We start from the raw sequence: 17,181 nt of genomic DNA on the forward strand, positions 1-17,181 counted from the left end.
TCCTCTCCTATCTTTTTTTTTTTTTTTTTTTTTATCTCTGCAGATCTTGTTCTACTTCCTCTCTCCCCCCTCTTTTTTTTTTTTCATGATTTCTTTCTTGATTATCTATTCAGTACAATGGAGGATACATTTGACTGATTTGATGAATAATTGAAAATGTGATGAATATGAGACAGAAGTGAATAGATGAGAATGCAGATGGAGACAGAAAGCAAGTAAGGATAAACAGTGACCGGATGTTGGCACGGCGACGCTGGCATCTCAGGTTCATGTGTGTTTTATGAGGAGACAATGTTGTGCGTCTTTTAGCTTTAGCAGAAAGCCTGTCTAATTATCTTGATGGAAAGAAAGTTAACACACACACAAACACACACACACACACACACACACACCCTCACCTCTAACCAAGTCTACGTCTATAAGGTCTGGTTTGACATGTCCTGTCTTCTTTGGCTTGTTCCTAAAGCCCTGCAGGGGGGGACAGAGAGACACAGAGTCAATGCCAAACAAAGAAAACAGAAAGAGAAATTAAATAATATACACATAACACACACAGGAAGTCAACTACAGGAGGCTTCTCATGCACTTAATGCCTTCATGAACACAACATTGAGGAGGCACACCGTGCATTCAGGCTCACACAGCTACTGGCTCTATTCTTCATTTCACTGCAAGGGCATCTACTCGCATCTACTAGATTTAACTAAGCCTGATGTGGAAAAACGCAAAAAAAAACATCCCTTAAGACTTTTCACGTCACAGCTGTCATTAATCCCAGTGAGGTTTACCGTTTAAAGTTGGTGCCTTGTGCAGTTTATGACCCTGGGAATTACGCTCCTCTGTGGCACGGCAACTTCCTACGGTCACTTATTCCTATAATCAATGCATACACTTAGATATGTGGATATGTTACTTATTTACTGTATACACTTATTGACTTGCTCTTTTCTTACTCTTATTTTACCTTGAATGTGACTGTGAGCAACTGCAACTTTCCTGCAATTTCCCTGAGGGGATCAATAAAGTATTCTGATTCTTCATCTGTGCGTGTGTGTGACTGCTGTGTCAGTTGTGATGACAAACTGTACTGAAACTTTATGAACGGCTGTAAATTATGAAATTCACATGCATGTGGTACAGGACAGCCTTTTTCTGTGATCGGCAGCAGGGACAGTAAATACAAATGAACAAGGTGTGTGTGTGTGTGTGTGTGTGTGTGTGTGTGTGTGTGTGTGTGTGTGTGTGTGTGTGTGTGTGTGTGTGTGTGTGTGTGTGTCTCTGTATGTGTGTGTGCATGAGGTGAAGTAAAACAATGTCCAAGTTACTATGGTGAGCAGCCTGACAATATTTTGGTTTTAATAAGGTTTCTTATCAATGGCTCTCGGTAAACAGACACGACCACAGTGCTGTATGTAACGCACGCACACATCTTTTTGGTATCAACACCCAAAGTCAGGGATTGTATCAGCACTAGTATCAAAAAGTTTTTTAGCACTACTTGAAGGTTTCATTATCTGTGTACAAGAGAGGAATAATTCTTAATTTCTTTCACATTTTTTAAATACTGTACATTTTAAGGATGTGAGTCACTATTCACAAGACTGAAATAACACACAAAGCTGTCCACTTGAATCCGACTGGCTCATGCTAATATTTGCATATAGGTCAATCTGGTTATGGGTTATCAGTGAATGGTCTGATACGGAGGCTTGATGGAGCTCCTTATCTTTATATAGCACAACCAACAGGCTAATACGCAGTGTGTGTGTGTGTGTGTGTGTGTGTGTGTGTGTGTGTGTGTCTCAATGCAGGGCTAAAAGAAGCCGATCAATTGCTTCCTCTTGGCAGTAGATTTACTGCAGCAGTAAAGTCCTTAACAAATATCTCGCCTGGCCACATCTCTTATTTCTGTGCTATTTGTTGTCTCTTTGTCTTTATAAAACTAGATCTCCTCCAGTTACAAGTTATGATGTCACCGCATTGACTGATTGGTCCATGTATGAATGACAGTCGTTCAAGGAGAAAAGTGTTTAAAACAGCTACTATTTGCTCTTTACATTCCTTAAAGGCTGCTTAATGATATATTACTTTTCATTTTTCCTTCTTCCTCTGGTACACAACATTTTGAATGCATTTTAACAATGGTAATTTAAACCAAAAACCCAGCAGAATGTATTTGTACCTGCAGGTGGCAATTGGTTTTCCACTGCAGAGCTTTACACTTAGAAAACAGCAGAATTGATCATGTAAGTGCTGGAGTTTGAATTATTTTGGCAGAGCAGAATTGAATGCTTTAGCCAAAAAGGTGAAATATAATATATGTAATGTAATATTTTTTGTCTCGTTTGTTTTTGCGAAGTCAGAAATCAGAAGGGAAAAGGAAACACTTTTTAGACTATCTATTTCAGTTCTACTTTGCTCTTCGGTCTTTAAACCATTCTGTTATTAGACATCAATTATTCTTTTGCAAATTGACATTGTACATTGTTTGTTGTCAGAACTTTAAAAATAAGAATCTAGAGAGCATGATAAATACATAAATAGTGAATATTAAGAGAAGTAATTGCTGCCAAATCTGACTGCTAAACAGACGGACTTCCAACCGGGGACTTGCTGCTCAGAGCATTTGCGCCCTAACCACTCGGCTAGCGGGCCATAGGACTTCTTACAGACAGCTTAGTTTGTCTAGATTTATGAGAAGAATTGGTTATCTAATTTTTTTACGAGGCTATAAACGGTACAATTCACACTTTACAGGGGTGCGGAGGTCACACGTATCTTTACCATGCTAAGATATACTCTGCACTGTCTGCTTCTGCACTGTCTGCTACTACAAACCCTGAGAAACTAATTAGTCGACAGAGGAAGAACCAAGGTTGCAGCGTTGTGCTTGTGTGTGTGGACTTTGAGCTCATTAATAAGGGCGTGTCTCGCACCTCTGTTTACAGGACAAGAGGTACAGATAAAATATAGATGTACACACAATTTGTATATCTCCTGTCTCTATTATTATCTCAAAACAAATAAACTGAATGTAATTCTGCCCTAAAAACACTGTTAGAAACCTTTATCATGTCCTCGAACCCCCCTTTGGGAACGTTGAATATAAGAAAATCTCTTATCAAATCTGAGAAGGGATGGATTAAAAGGTCAAAGGTGAGATGTCCCAGCAGACAGGTGAAGAGGCTCTAATTTCCACAGTCCCACCGTGAGGGAGTCAAGCCATGCACACAAGCACACACACTAAATTGTCCCACAACCCACAAAGTGAAGCAGTGCTACAGTTACGGTCGTTGCATTGTGGGTAATGTAGGTGTGTGTGTGTGTGTGTGTGTGTGTGTGTGTGTGTGTGTGTGTGTGTGTGCGTGTGTGTGCGTGTGTGCTTTCTGATTCTACAGCTGCATCGATTTTGAGTCCGACTAAGTTACAGAAGTGCAATGCTAAATCGATGGAGTCCTCTTTTAAGAAACTGGTGGCTTTGAAAGAAAACCAACTCCTAAAACTGACCAATTCATGTCAAACAGATACAAACAGTCACTTGTTTTTTTCGGTATCTATGACAATAACACCACTCTGCTGTATCTCCACTTCCTACTACGTCCCTGTTTGTGGTTTAACCGGTTTACATAACAGTTTGGAATATCACAGCGCACTAGATTGCACAAAAAGAAGGATGCAGTGACAGCAAGTGAGCATTTATCACTATCAAGTTATAACAATAACATGTACAACAACTATACAATTTTATTTTCATTCTCTTTCTATATCTTTTCATTTCTATCAATCTTAACTCTTTTGGTAGATTTTTATACATTTTCTACATTACTTATCCTAGTCTTTTCCACGTCTTTTTTCGGCATTGTATATGTAGTGTTGCTATATGCTGACATCATCGACCGAACAAAATATGAGAAGGAAACAGGAAGGACTAGAAGCATATGCACATTTGTGCTGTGAACTAGAGGCTGGGAATGTACTTCCCTACCCAAACTTGTTACATCTATTACCGGAGGAACACACTGCACTGACTGGTCACAGAAAGGCAGCTATATCATCCTAAAGAAAAAAAACCCTGCTTTGTCTTTCGTCAATCTTTGAGCTGAGCTGATCTTCAAAAAGTCTGCGTCACTTTAACAGTCATTGTTGTTTCACTTTCAACCTAAAAACTGTCAGCGAAGAGTTAAAGACAGCCACAGTTTTGGCACTAATCCAGCTGTGTGTTCACACCACAAGCAACTATGGAGGTCGCAGCTGCTCAGTTCCCGCATTTGTCTGGCTGCAGTTAAACTTTAAGGAAACAACTTCCTCCTGCAGCCAATCACAAAGCAGTGTTGCTACAGCGTGAACACAGAGTGGGGTTAATAAACATACCAGGAGTTTGACATGGCAACTGAAATGAGTGATCAAACCAACCAATCACAGTCTAACAGTCTACAGCTTGGGTGAGCAGACGTGCACTGTGGGACAACAAGAGGGACGTCCTCCCCGCTGTATACTCACCAGAGAAATAAACTGTAGAGAGGAGGAAAAGACGGATGGAAGAAGAAGGGATGGAGATGGAGATAAAGAGAGGAGAGATGGGCAGGTGACACCCAGCCAGGAGGGCAGAGAGAGGTAAGAGTTAAAAGAAAACACTGGAAAAGAACCGGCAGCATGGTGAGAAAAAAAACAGAAGAAAAGGGAGGAAGATTGAGGAGTGAAAGTCAAAGAGAGGACAAAAAAAGACTTAGGGAACCAAGGGAAATAGAGGATGAGGAGAGACATTAAGAAAACGCACAGAAAGAAAACACAAACAGGAAAATGAAAAAAGTGAAATAACAGAAACATGGAGCAAACAAACAATGAAACAAATATACCTTTATTTCTCGCTGCTCCACTGATTTCTCCCATATCTGTTGGTCATAGGCGCCAATCTGGAAGAATAAACAAGAGTAAGGATCAATGATGAATAAGAGGAAAGCTACAGTAAGGTTTTAATTTCTAGAGGTCTTGCACACGTCATGTTCTCGGTGTTAACAGGAAGAGGAATAATGAGCCAAACCACAACAAAGGTTTTCTTAAACACACTAACAAGCTTCACCTCAATGAAGGATCTACATTTACTAAAGAAAAGTAAAAAATAATCTCCTTGAGAACAAAGTGAACTGCCAGCGCACCTTAGCTGCATCATTATCATTATTTAAAGCCACATTATATCCCCATAACAACGGATATTTCAGCTTGGGATGGTGGCCGGGTTAGCTCAGTTGGTGGAGCAGGCGCACATATCTGGTGGTGTATGCCTCAACGCAGAAGGTCCAGGGTTCGACTCTGACCTGAGACGATTTACTGCATGTCATCCCCTTTCATATCTATCTGTCCTTTCCATTAAAGGCTGAAATGCCCCAAAAAAAATCTTAAAAAAAAAAAAAGATTGGGATGAGTCTGCAAAAACAAATTCTGGTTGGTGTTTGGTTTGGTGTGGGAGATCAGGATTTTTAAAGCTCTTGCTTCATAACTGGAGCTGTCACGATCTCATAAAACAAGTTTACAACTGTGTCACATGCATAGTGATGAATCTTTTCACCATAAATTTTAATTTAGCAATCAGTGTTTAATTCTTACAGTTTTCACACGTTAAAACACCCCTTAAGTAGCTTTTTAAAAAAATCCTCTTGGGCCACATCTTTTGACAATATTACGTATTCTGTACCAAATTGTTAGTTATCACTGCAGCTACATATATGTTAAATATTCAACCAAGACTCCATGTTCTAGATGTCCAGTGTATATTTTTATACACGACTCCCCCGAAATTCTGTAACATTTTTTGGTATATTTTTGGAAAAGAACAACATCAAAACAAAACAAAACAAAACAAAACAAAACAAATGGATAAAAAAAAAAAATTCTGCTACAGTTACGAGTTATCTACAGTAAGCCTTCTTTCACCGTCTCCTTCTCCCTTGTTTACTTTTTACCTCGGTCTTCACTTTTTCTTTCTCGTCCCTAAAGTGGATTTAAGAACCTTTGAAACTGGTCCAAAAAGGTCATGGTCAACAGGAAGAACAGAAACCTCTCCTCCAACAGACATGATCTTGTGCTAAAGCCAGTATTTATCAGCGTTCCACACATGCGGTAAAGGGAGGAGGGTGTGACTCTGGGAAATGAATGCAGCAGCACCACCTGTCACAGAGATCAATAGATCATCAGAGTGAGTGGGGAGGAGAAAGTGTGCGTGTGTGCATAAGGCTAGGTACACACACTGACGTAGATGTTTGACAAATCCTTGTGTATGCAGTGTGTCTGTATGAGCGTAGCACGACAGAGAGATGGACAAAAAGTGCCGTTAACGTGGGGACAAGACAGATTTGTACCTCGTCCAGACTGGCCTGGAAGAACACATACAAAACGAACACACTGCAAGGTACAATCTGTACAAACTTCACCCTGCCACACAGTTACGATTAGCAGAGAATACTCTGCTTCGACTGTTGAAAATGAAGGAGCAAAAATGGATGCTGGGAGGCTAAAGTCACAATTTGGTTGCTTTTAATTTTTTTTTTTTACAGCGTGTGCGATTTTATAGACATAATAGGATCATCTGATGATCTGACCTCAGCAGATTAGTGTGTGTGTGTGTGTGTGTCTCCAAGGCATCTAGTCTGGGTCACCCCCCAAGCTTGCCAGTGGAAAGTCTGCATCTTTAATGAGACTTCATTAAACATGGAGAGAAAGAGGGAGGAAAAAGGGGGTCAAAGACAAGAAAAAAAGAAGAACATAAAGAGAAAGAAAAAGGGTGGAGAGGAGAAAGGTGTCAATAATGTCCATTAGAGGGTTACTTCATAAATCACTCTCTTCTGGATAGTTAAAAAAAAATAATAATAATAATAATCCCAGAGTATCTGTATTTGTGCTTTTACTTTTACAGCCCCGGTGCCTTGTGACATCCCTGTGTTAACCACCAGATATCAGCATTAGATGTGGGTCAGGCAGTGAGTCATGTTGTGCTCGTGCCCACGTCTGACCCTGATCTAGAGATGGATCGTCCTGCACAGCTTTTATTTTGACATGTATCACGCTTTTAAGGCTTTGCTTTCATTTTGAAATACTGCTTTCTGCTGTAGCATGTGGCCACACCTGTCATCAGACAGATAATTACTGCTTTCCAGGTCAAATCAAAGCAAATGCCTAAACTTCTGTAACTGTTAACTTGGCACACAACTTATTCAACTTGTTTTGCCAGTAAGTAGCTGTGTCCTATGAGTGTATTCAGCTGTTTATCAGCATGTCTGCGAAACCAAAAGGATTAACAGTTAAAAAAGGGACTGTTTCAATAATTTCTAAGATTTAAAGTTCATTCTTGACCTTGAAAACAGCAGACAAAAGCACTAAACTCAACTTGTAAGCTAACTTGTTGAAGTGGTCAGAAGCATGGACATTTTAACATCTCTAATTTCAAGACAACTGAGCACCGTTTGATGCAATCGATAGCTCCAGAGCAGCTGTACACTAAAGATTTTGGTCCAACGTGCGGCCAACCTGAAACAATTTAAGAAAGTAATATTTCTTCTTTTCCCTTCTTTATTTAGCAAAGCAGCTACATATTTTACCTGATGATGAAATCGAAAGCTACAAAACAGCTACTAAAGTCCATCCTGCCACCTTTTCCACGCCATGGAGACAGAGATGTTGGAATATTTCAGGTTTTTGTTTAGCCATTTCTTGTAAAATTGACACGCAGGTTATTGTAGGATGTACATTAAAAGGGAAACTCACTTTCCACTTCTCCTCAATTCCAGAGCTCACCACTACTTCATAATTGTCCAACTAGTGATTTCCGTCTTCTTAAGTCAAATTTCTGCAACAGGAATTAACAGCAGTTGCTATTGCCTATGATTTTTTTTTTTGTATTGGAAGTTTTGCCCCGGTTCGTCTTTTTACGCTGCAATAAGGCACTGTAGATTACTCCTCTGTTCATTTCCCAAAATAAATTGCAATTTAAAATCTGACATTATGACTGGGCTGTGACTTATTGACAAATGTGAATCCTGAGGCTCCACCAGTTGCAAACAAATGGGCTATTCTGAGCACCGGATAGCATTAAATCTGCCTGAGTGACTGATCAACTGTATGACATTTGGACTGACAGCTAATTTTCCACATCATTCAACCTATTAAAACACACACACACACACACACACACACACACGAGAGGATGTTTGAGTGTATGTGGAAGAAAGCCAGCGGGCACACATGACCAGACAACACAGCAGAAAGAGAAAGGAGAGAGGGTGTAGATGAGGAGGAGGGCAGGTATGGAAAGAGGAGTCATTTTCAGACACACACATCCCTTGTTACATCGTGGAGTGATGCGGTAACTGTAATCTGACAGAGTGGAATTAACGGCACTGGAAATCCTCTTGCGTGCGTGCGTTTCTTTGCCTCTTCCTTTTGGCATTATTATTCCGTCTTTCAATGATAAAGAATTCAAAACGAAGTAAAAGATTGCTTTAGTGACTGCCATGAGTTAAATATTCTTGTTCAAATGGCACACTGATTTCAATGAGATAAATCAAAGATTTTGGCAATTTGACAAGCAAATCGAGCACTGAGAGTGCACCAGAAGGGAAGATGACGGGCCACGTGTGCCACTGCGGCAGTGCTGGGGTCACCATGGTGACGGATGGAGGGATGATCCAGGGAGGGAGAGGGATTATGGCAAGCAACAGAGTTATATAACAACTACCTCTGCAATGGAAGGGGTCACACACACACACGTTTGGGAAGTATTAGGAGGTTTGTGTTTAAGTGCGTGTCTACAGTTGACAATGACATTCATAAGGTTTAACACATTAACGCATATCAGCTGTCAATAATTGTTCATCAGTGTTAATTATTGCCATTCATCTGCTATATGTTATTATAGACTAGCTTAGTAAATTCTGATAACCAAACGTTTTTGTTGGTTCGCGCTGCACAAAATGAGGATTTGCTTTTCTCCGTTTTTCTTTATTGTAAATTGAAGATTTTTGTTATAAGACTACTTCGAAAGCAGCACTTTGAGCTCTGGGAACTTATATTAGGCCTTTTTTCCGAATGTTCCAGCATCTTATAGACTAAAGAAATTTATCAATTAATTGAAAAAATATCCAACAGATTTACTCATAAGTTGGGCTGTGAACCCAAATGTGGCTCGCTCGGGTGCTTAAAACTATGGGAAACTACTGGATATATAACGCTTTTATATAAAGTCCTTTCCTTCTGTACTCTATGGCCACTCTATGTACTCTATGTAGCCAAGTTAAATAAATCAACAAAATATGTTTTATGTCTCCCTATTCATCTAAAACATTGGTACTCTCCACTGTGGAACAGGGTGTGATGGAAAATCCTTCATCTATTTAAATTTTTGGAACTCCTATTTACATACGCCTGTCTAGGTGTGGTGAGCTTTGGCACACCGATTAACCACTCGTTGAAACGCACAGAGGCACTGCTAGTGTGCGTACAAGGATGCTTTCAGTTTAGAGTGGTTTGTGCAACAAATGGAAAGTTTTCAAGGACTGAATGTATGAATGAATCCAAATGAGGGGCGCAACTAGTTATTATGTTCATTATCAATCAATTTGTCTTTTTTTATGAATTAATCATTCAAGATATTGAACTTATAAACAATTAACTGGTTATCAAAATTGCTGTCAGTGGACTTATCAATTAAACAACAAATAATTTCACAGAAGTGTGTGAAAGATGATGTGGGGAAAAAAAAGGAATGTGGGTCAGGCAGCTGATTGTGACATGCAAATTAACCCTCTGCTGTTGTTTTCATGTGTGACTATGGCAACGGACACAGAGAGGGGTTGCTGTAGAGTGTGTAAGTTCTATTTTCAGCTCAGACAGGTGTGTGTGTGTGTGTGTGTGTGTGTGTGTGTGTGTGTGTGTGTGTGTGTGTGTGTGTGTGTGTGTGTGTGTGTGTGTGTGTGTGTGTGTGTGTCCGATTGAAAACTCTAACTAATCTTTCCAGGTCTAGATCAGCTTATTTTACAGAAAATCTGAACATGATTATAAATGCTGCAACTAACAATTATTCTCCTAATTGATTAATCTAACGATAATGTTTTCAATTAATTGTTTTGTTTATACAATGTTAGAAAATAAACAAAGGGTGTGATTTCTCATATTTTGGAATGGATGGAAAGGAAAATGCACACTCATGTGTCCTACAACTGAAGCCTTGACCAAATAAGAATGAGCATATAAATATATACTATATAAATAACATATGAAGCTATTTATTAATTCCTCTACTCTAAATATAGTCATGTCCTCCATATAAACTTATTTCACGGAGACTCTTTGCTCTGAGTGCACAGATCTCACACACATACTAAGGTCATGAACTATCATGCTTATGTCTTAAAGACTTAAAGCCACCACCACACATAAGCTATAAGCTGATTTATTACAGTGCAACTTTTTAAGTTTAAATATATCACTGACATGCCATAAGAAGCTGGCCATTGGCCAGTAAGCATGTGTCAGACAAAAAAAAAGTAAGTCTGGCTGGTACTGTAACAGATCTAGACTACATGGCTGCATACGTCTTCACTGTAATATGGACTTGGCAAGGTACTGTGGTGAGAACAAAAGCAGCTTCCACACAAACACCGAGTCTATAAGAAGCCTTTCTGCAGACATAGCACAATCAGAAACATACTGTGAGTCATACGGGGCACTGCCTGTAGGCTGGTGAGAAGTAGACGGGAAGTTCAGCTTCAAGGACATACAAAACAATACAAAGAAGATACAAAACTAAATGAAACACAAACAGAACAAAATAAATAAGGTGCCAGGCGGCATTACATAAATAGTCAAAATGTTGTCACATTTGTAACATTTCAGGAGCACGATAAAGTAACAAGAATAAATGAATCGTGTTAAACACTACAGGGCTCCGGTTGCAACCAGATTGAGTCGTGGTCTCTGGTTGCCCCCTTTGGCAACCACCTGTTCAATATTTGTGTATTTTTTTAAGATATAAAAACTTACAAAACTTACAAAACTGGAAAAATTATTTCAAAAGAAGTCAATATTTTGTTTGGTTGTCTCTGTAAAGTTTAAACACTACGTTCATGCGCAACACAACATTTCAGCTGTTGCGTAACCGCTTTCCACACACGCGCGCGGCCGCTGTGAAAAGATACAGGCAACGCAATTATCTGTTCACGTTAACGCCTCGTTACGGTACCACTAGCTAGCTATAAACGTCTGCGCTGCTCTCTGATGCTCCGAAACCCATATTAGAGGCAACAGAAACGTCGCTGCATGTCACAATAGTAAACACTAATAACACGTTACACAGCAGGTAATGTTAGCCTACCATTAGCTACAGGTTAAAATGCTGACAGCTAAACGGTGTAGTGTGACTGTATTTCACTGTAGAGGATTCCAACAGTGGGACGTACAACTGTCGGCCGCTAAAACTATGAGCTAACAGACACAAACTAGCACTGGTCACTGCTGTTGTCTGAAAAACAACACTGACGGGACAAAATGTTGCGTCTTTTTTTTCTTTCTTCCTTTTAACAGCAATTTACTGGTGAAAGAAGTAATTATTGTTAAGTTATTGTTATTACATTTTTAATAATCATTTAAATTCCCCCCTTTTTTTGTGCTGATCCAAAAATGTATCCGATCCGTGACTCAAAACCGTGATCCGATCCGTGAGTTTTGTGATCTGTTGCACTCCTATTTGAGATTTGATGGGAAATTATATTGCAAGCCATTATCTCATTGTTTCATTATTAAAATGTATGGAATAGTTACATAAGAAATAAATTGCTCCAAACATAGGCAGTTTAAAACATGGCAACCGTATTGTCAATTTCGGCAACCAAAACCTGATGCCTGGTTGCCAAGCCGGCAACCACTTTAAAAAGTTAGCGTTGAGCCCTGCACTACTACCCACTCATGTAGCCAGACAGGTAAGGCATGGATGTGGGGTATTATGACACTGTAACCATTTATGCAGGGTGGAGTGGTAGAATTCCAAGTCAGAAGGATAGATTTTATATTCTACGTGCAGAGCAAGCTGCATGTTGTGCAGCAGCTCAAAAGTCTCTGCAGAGCATCCAAAAATGGCCAAGTTGTGGTTGGGCTTTTGAGAGCCACTCATAAATTGCAGTCTAAAACCAGAAAAGATGTGCTAGGGATGTGGTTCAGTTTTATTTTTGAGTGCATCACCTTGTACTAGATTAACCTGTAGCGTGAGTTAATAGAACCTGCAGCGTGAGTTAGTAGAACAACAATGAATCTGGGACATTGCCTCTTCCTAGGAATCGGCTGATATCTCTGAATTCAAGTCACTGGCCCTGGCTTCCATAATAAGAACTGAAAACGTTAAGCAATTCACCAATTTTGATTCTAGCTGCTTGGAATCTGGAGGGAGAAAGAGATTTTCAAAAAAAAAGGATGGGTGGTGGGGGTTGACTCAAAATGTGGGCACTTTAACAGCGTGGTGTCTGACTTGAAGATATCAGGGGGGGGGAAGGTTTAGTGTTTAAGGCACTCATGGCATTAGAATTATCTTTAAAAAAATATAAACAAAATAAATGTTTTTTCAGGAACAGTGTCACCATTACTCTGGATAGTGCCCTGAACATTCAGTTTTAACAGGGATCATTTATTTAGTAGAAAACAGTGCCAGCATTTATGAAATGTTCTGTGGATTATCACAAGTAAATTCTCCTTCTTTAATGTAATAAATTAGCAAAAGTTCACATTTCAGAGACCAGGGTTTTTCCTGCAGAGGAATTTTTGGCGCCCCCCAAAGAGGTTTTAGCCAGCCCCCAAAGGAAAATCACCAGCACCCAAATGATAAGAATTCAGAATAAAAATAGCAATTCAAATCCTCTCTAAATGTGTTTAAGAGCAATTTACCAAACAACCGTTGAACAAGCAGAACATATACTTGAAAGCTTTTCTCAGTTTTATCTCGAAAGTCAGGCTGTACGGGACTTTACCGTTGATTTATTGAACCGGTTTTGTTAATTTGGGTTTCATTTCATTCAAGCATAATATACATTTTTGTTTATCAAATTGTCAAAAATAACAGGTAAACGCATAGACTTTGGTAAAATGAGGTAACGCATTGGCTTTACTGTTCGCGGACCAATCATGCTTGCTGTTGTGTGTAGTCACCCCCCAAAATCCCGTTCTAAGGCAGGAAAAACCCTGAGAGACTTAAACAAATTTAAAACAAATTAATAAAAGGAGACCAATCCATAGTCCTCACTCTTGACAGTATCTACAATATAACGTGAGGGATCCTGATTAAAATGACACCACCACTAATAAAAGCCAAGGCTACCAAACACAATAGGTTTTTTTTCCACCATGCAAGGCCACCTAAATACTCTCCTGAGGGCAGTTTGTTTATTTGGCGCAATTTCAGGGGTTAGCGTAATACTAAACCACAGACCATCTCTTGCTGTCTCTTGTATTTTTAGCATGAACATGCAAATTTAAGAGCTGCAATGAACCAATCTTTGTCTATCTGCCGTGTTATTGGTCAGCCCGGTAATCACAGCATCAATAAAGATATTTGAATCAGTAGAGATAAATCAAATCATTCTGTCCTGGTGACTCAGCAAAGACAAGAAAGAAAGCCCTGGTTATGACGTCTAGCAAACCAAAGTGTCTGTGTTTCATCTCCTTTACGTTTAGTTAGGTGGAGTGAAAAAACACTGAATAGAGCTAAAGAAGCCCTGAGGACAGTCAGGCAGGTGATCTGCACCTTAAAAAGGGTGTAGTCATTCATGACTCAGAAGTTGTCATCATTGGTGTGCCTCTGCCCAGACAGGCATAGCCACACTATATAACACAGCCACACTAAATAATTATGTGTGTGCACACATAATTATTTTTAAGAAAACATTGATTTTTAATCTAGTTTCTTAGACTAATCTTATGGTGAAAAGGTGAAATTGAGGACCTAAGGAGGACCTTAAGACCTTTTTTAATGTTACCTGCAATTAAATGTAGGACTAATTCAAGAACCAAAATAAAGAAGCCAAGCTGGGGAAAATAGTCGTTTGTCTCATGCAGACAGCAGCGTTTAAGAGTTTAGACCTTCAATTAAAGTCTGTAACCTCTCATAGAAGTCATTTTGAGTGTGAGCTGATTCCAGTGAAAGCTTAGGTCGCAATCTACGTATGCCAAGTGCAAGCAGAAGATCACAGACAGACAGACAGACAGACAGACAGACAGACAGGTTGTGATGATATGACAGATGAAAGACAAAAAAAAGAAGGCAAACAGACGTATAGAGACAGAGAGGTCGTGAAGAAATAATAACGCAGAAGAGGCCTACAAAGAGACAGATGATCATAATAACAGACTTTGTGAGGACAGACAGACGGGGAGTGAAAGCTGAGAGCTGCAGGGGGAGCAGTGCTGGAGTCCAGCAGAGGATCTGATATCTGAGACCATGGAACAAGAAGACACACAACACCAGCCTGGTTTCACACGGTGCCGAATGGCTCGACTCTGCTGCTGCTGCTGACAGCACTCAAGAGGTCATTGCCAAAATACTGTATCAAAACTAGTTTGCACACTCAAACTTTTTTTGCAACTCTATATCTTCACTTTCTGTGTTAAGGGAGAAAAATGAAGAAATAGATATGCCTTCTGCAGTGCACCACAGAGCTAGACCGATAAATCGACTAGTCTATTGGAGATATATCGATATCTGTATGCCTGGCGTTAGGTAAAAAGTTTGTCTACCAGAAGACTTTCAAACAACAATTGGGGTTGCAATTCTTTAAAAATAACTAATGTAAGAAATTCCTATCAAAAATCTTTGTGTATGTTATGTGTTTATGTAACGGATTGGCCTATATACAAGGCTCTAGTGTGCAATAACTGCAGAAACTGAATAAAAAACATTTAGGTGTGAAAACTTAAGACTTTAAACTTGTACGACTAAACATAAGTTATATGTACCCTGCGTTCCTTTTTTCTTGGTTAGGCACAAGGTTTGTGTCTTGTACTTTTCAATATTATATCAAGTCAATTAGATCAATTAGTTCAGCATTCTGTACATACATTGTGTCCACTCATGGTTTAAAATACTTAAGTAGTAAAATCTCACCCATTTGTCACTATAAAATTACTTTGATAGAACTGTATGCAGATTATCATGCCCAAAGTTCCATATTTAGGTAATGACAACTGAGCAAACTCAGCTGAGGAAAACTGAGATGCAGCTGAAAGCTTCAGAAAAACCTACTGAGTTTTATTTGTTATGTTTTTTTTGGTCAAACAAACACCATTAATGTATTTTACCTTATTCTTCTTTTTAGCTGTCTTTACTCTTTAGGCAAGCCTTGTTTACTATATTTCTATGCAATTTAAAGATTTTTTTTTTGTCTGAGGAGACTCGTCTTTAGGCATTTGTTATATATCGATGCGCATCTGTACATCCGTGTGTAAACACATGCATAGACAACTAGGCTCAACAACATTCATTGGCTGATGAAGGATTTTTTCTGCAGGAAGAGACTGCTTATTCAATTCAGAAAAAGACTGCACCATCTAATGTAGAGAAAGGCTCTCTAGAGTGACACTTTCCCCAAAGTGTAGATGCAATGAGTTAAAATATTTAAGAGAACATACACTGCAAAAATGTGATTTTTAAAAAAAGAATGTAATACAACTAGCTCAGATATTGACATGCAAGAACCAAGCCAGCATGCAAATGCAAGAAATGAACAGCGTCTTACCTTTTTCTGGTACCACACCACAGCATCTTTTACTTTGGAAGCCATTTACATTTCCCTTCTCCCAGCCTAGGGCATCTTAGACTGAAAACACATAACACACAGCGAGAGAGAGAGAGAGCAGTGTGAGTAATAAGGAGAATGACTGTGGTATATTTACCTGGTGGGAAGGTGTGTCCTGAAAACTGACTAGGGAGGGACACACACACACACACACACACACACACACACACACACACACACACACACACACACACACACACACACACACACACACACACACACACTTCGAGTAAAGACGTTCACTTTGCCTTTCTTCCTACATTAAACACAGACACAAAATTTGTATCTTCTTCTGATCTTTTTGCTCTTAAATCACACACAAAAGTAATAAGACCTGTCACTCTTACATGATGTCTCCCTTGACACCCAACATATACACAAACAAACAGTCTTTCAATTAACTGACCTGGGAATGAGTATTACTCTAATAGTGGTGTTATAGCTGGTTGTTACCACTGAATCACATTCTGACACTGACACACATATTCCGCGTAAGCTTTGGGAACGGCTTTTGGATCCCTTGCAGTGGTTTGGTGTGTGAGGGATTGGCTACAGGCTCATACACTGACAAACAAGCGCACACAGTTCAACTGAAGAAGTGCTTGTGTTGAACGCTGCATTCCATTCACGTGTCCAGATTAGAGCTGGGTGATATGGAGAAAATCAAATAGGATATTTTTTTACTAAATAAGTCAATATTGATATTGCGGCGATATTGTTTGTAGGGTTAACTATTGGTGCTTTTGTGCTCCGGTCGCAAAGACGGTGGATCTGCAAAATGGTCTGGGGAAAGAAATGGGGAAATTTGAATCCTGCAAAAGAAAACACCACATAAAATATTTAATGAAGTTAACTCTGTTCCCACAATACAGTAATTTGAGCTATTTAAACTAACTGGACTGAAGCGCCGGATGTCATGCTTTATCCTGGAAATGTACTTCAGTTGATCCAGACTAGGTGGGGCGTTAGGCTTCCTATCAAACCGGTTTGAAAATGTTTACGCCGGCCCAAGCCTAGTTCAGAGTGTACATTAGGTCTGCAGTGTGGGATTACAGTAAATTGTCTTTGAAACCGGATGTTCTGGTGGTGGACGTGAGCTTATTGGTTGTGGTAAAAAAAGAAAAAGAAAAAAGGAATGTTTCCATTCCAAGGAATGGAAGGTAGTTGACACTGAGAACAAAGAAAAGAGACTCCTTTAGGTAATGTTACATTTGACTACAGAACATTTCTATTGCTTATATAGGACAGGTTAAGACTTTAAAAGTAGAAACCTCTTTCGGTCGGTGGAGGCGAAAGAGGAAGACAAGGAGAAGAAGATGCGGTTAATGAGAAGCTGTAAAGTGGAACATGGGGGCTT

At 39.4% G+C, this 17,181-nt stretch overlaps 1 protein-coding gene across 3 annotated transcripts in view; it reads right to left on the reverse strand.

Annotated features, from left to right (window-relative positions):
- The window catches only part of LOC116059992 (putative homeodomain transcription factor 2), a 43,162-nt gene that overhangs the window by 15,656 nt on the left and 10,325 nt on the right, over positions 1-17,181 (reverse strand). For 2 of the 3 annotated variants that reach the window (XM_031313299.2, XM_031313296.2), the window contains exons 2-5: positions 15,765-15,845; positions 4,857-4,913; positions 4,501-4,512; positions 399-468 (exon numbers count right to left, since the gene is read on the reverse strand). In XM_031313299.2, the coding sequence (XP_031169159.1) occupies positions 399-468; positions 4,501-4,512; positions 4,857-4,913; positions 15,765-15,809 (184 nt within the window). In that variant the 5' untranslated portion in view covers positions 15,810-15,845. The remainder of the gene's footprint in view (positions 1-398; positions 469-4,500; positions 4,513-4,856; positions 4,914-15,764; positions 15,846-17,181) is intronic. The other variant, XM_031313298.2, reaches the window with a different exon arrangement.

The sequence above is a fragment of the Sander lucioperca genome, chromosome 20, assembly GCF_008315115.2.
Source record: "Sander lucioperca isolate FBNREF2018 chromosome 20, SLUC_FBN_1.2, whole genome shotgun sequence".
NCBI classification, from domain to species: domain Eukaryota; kingdom Metazoa; phylum Chordata; class Actinopteri; order Perciformes; family Percidae; genus Sander; species Sander lucioperca.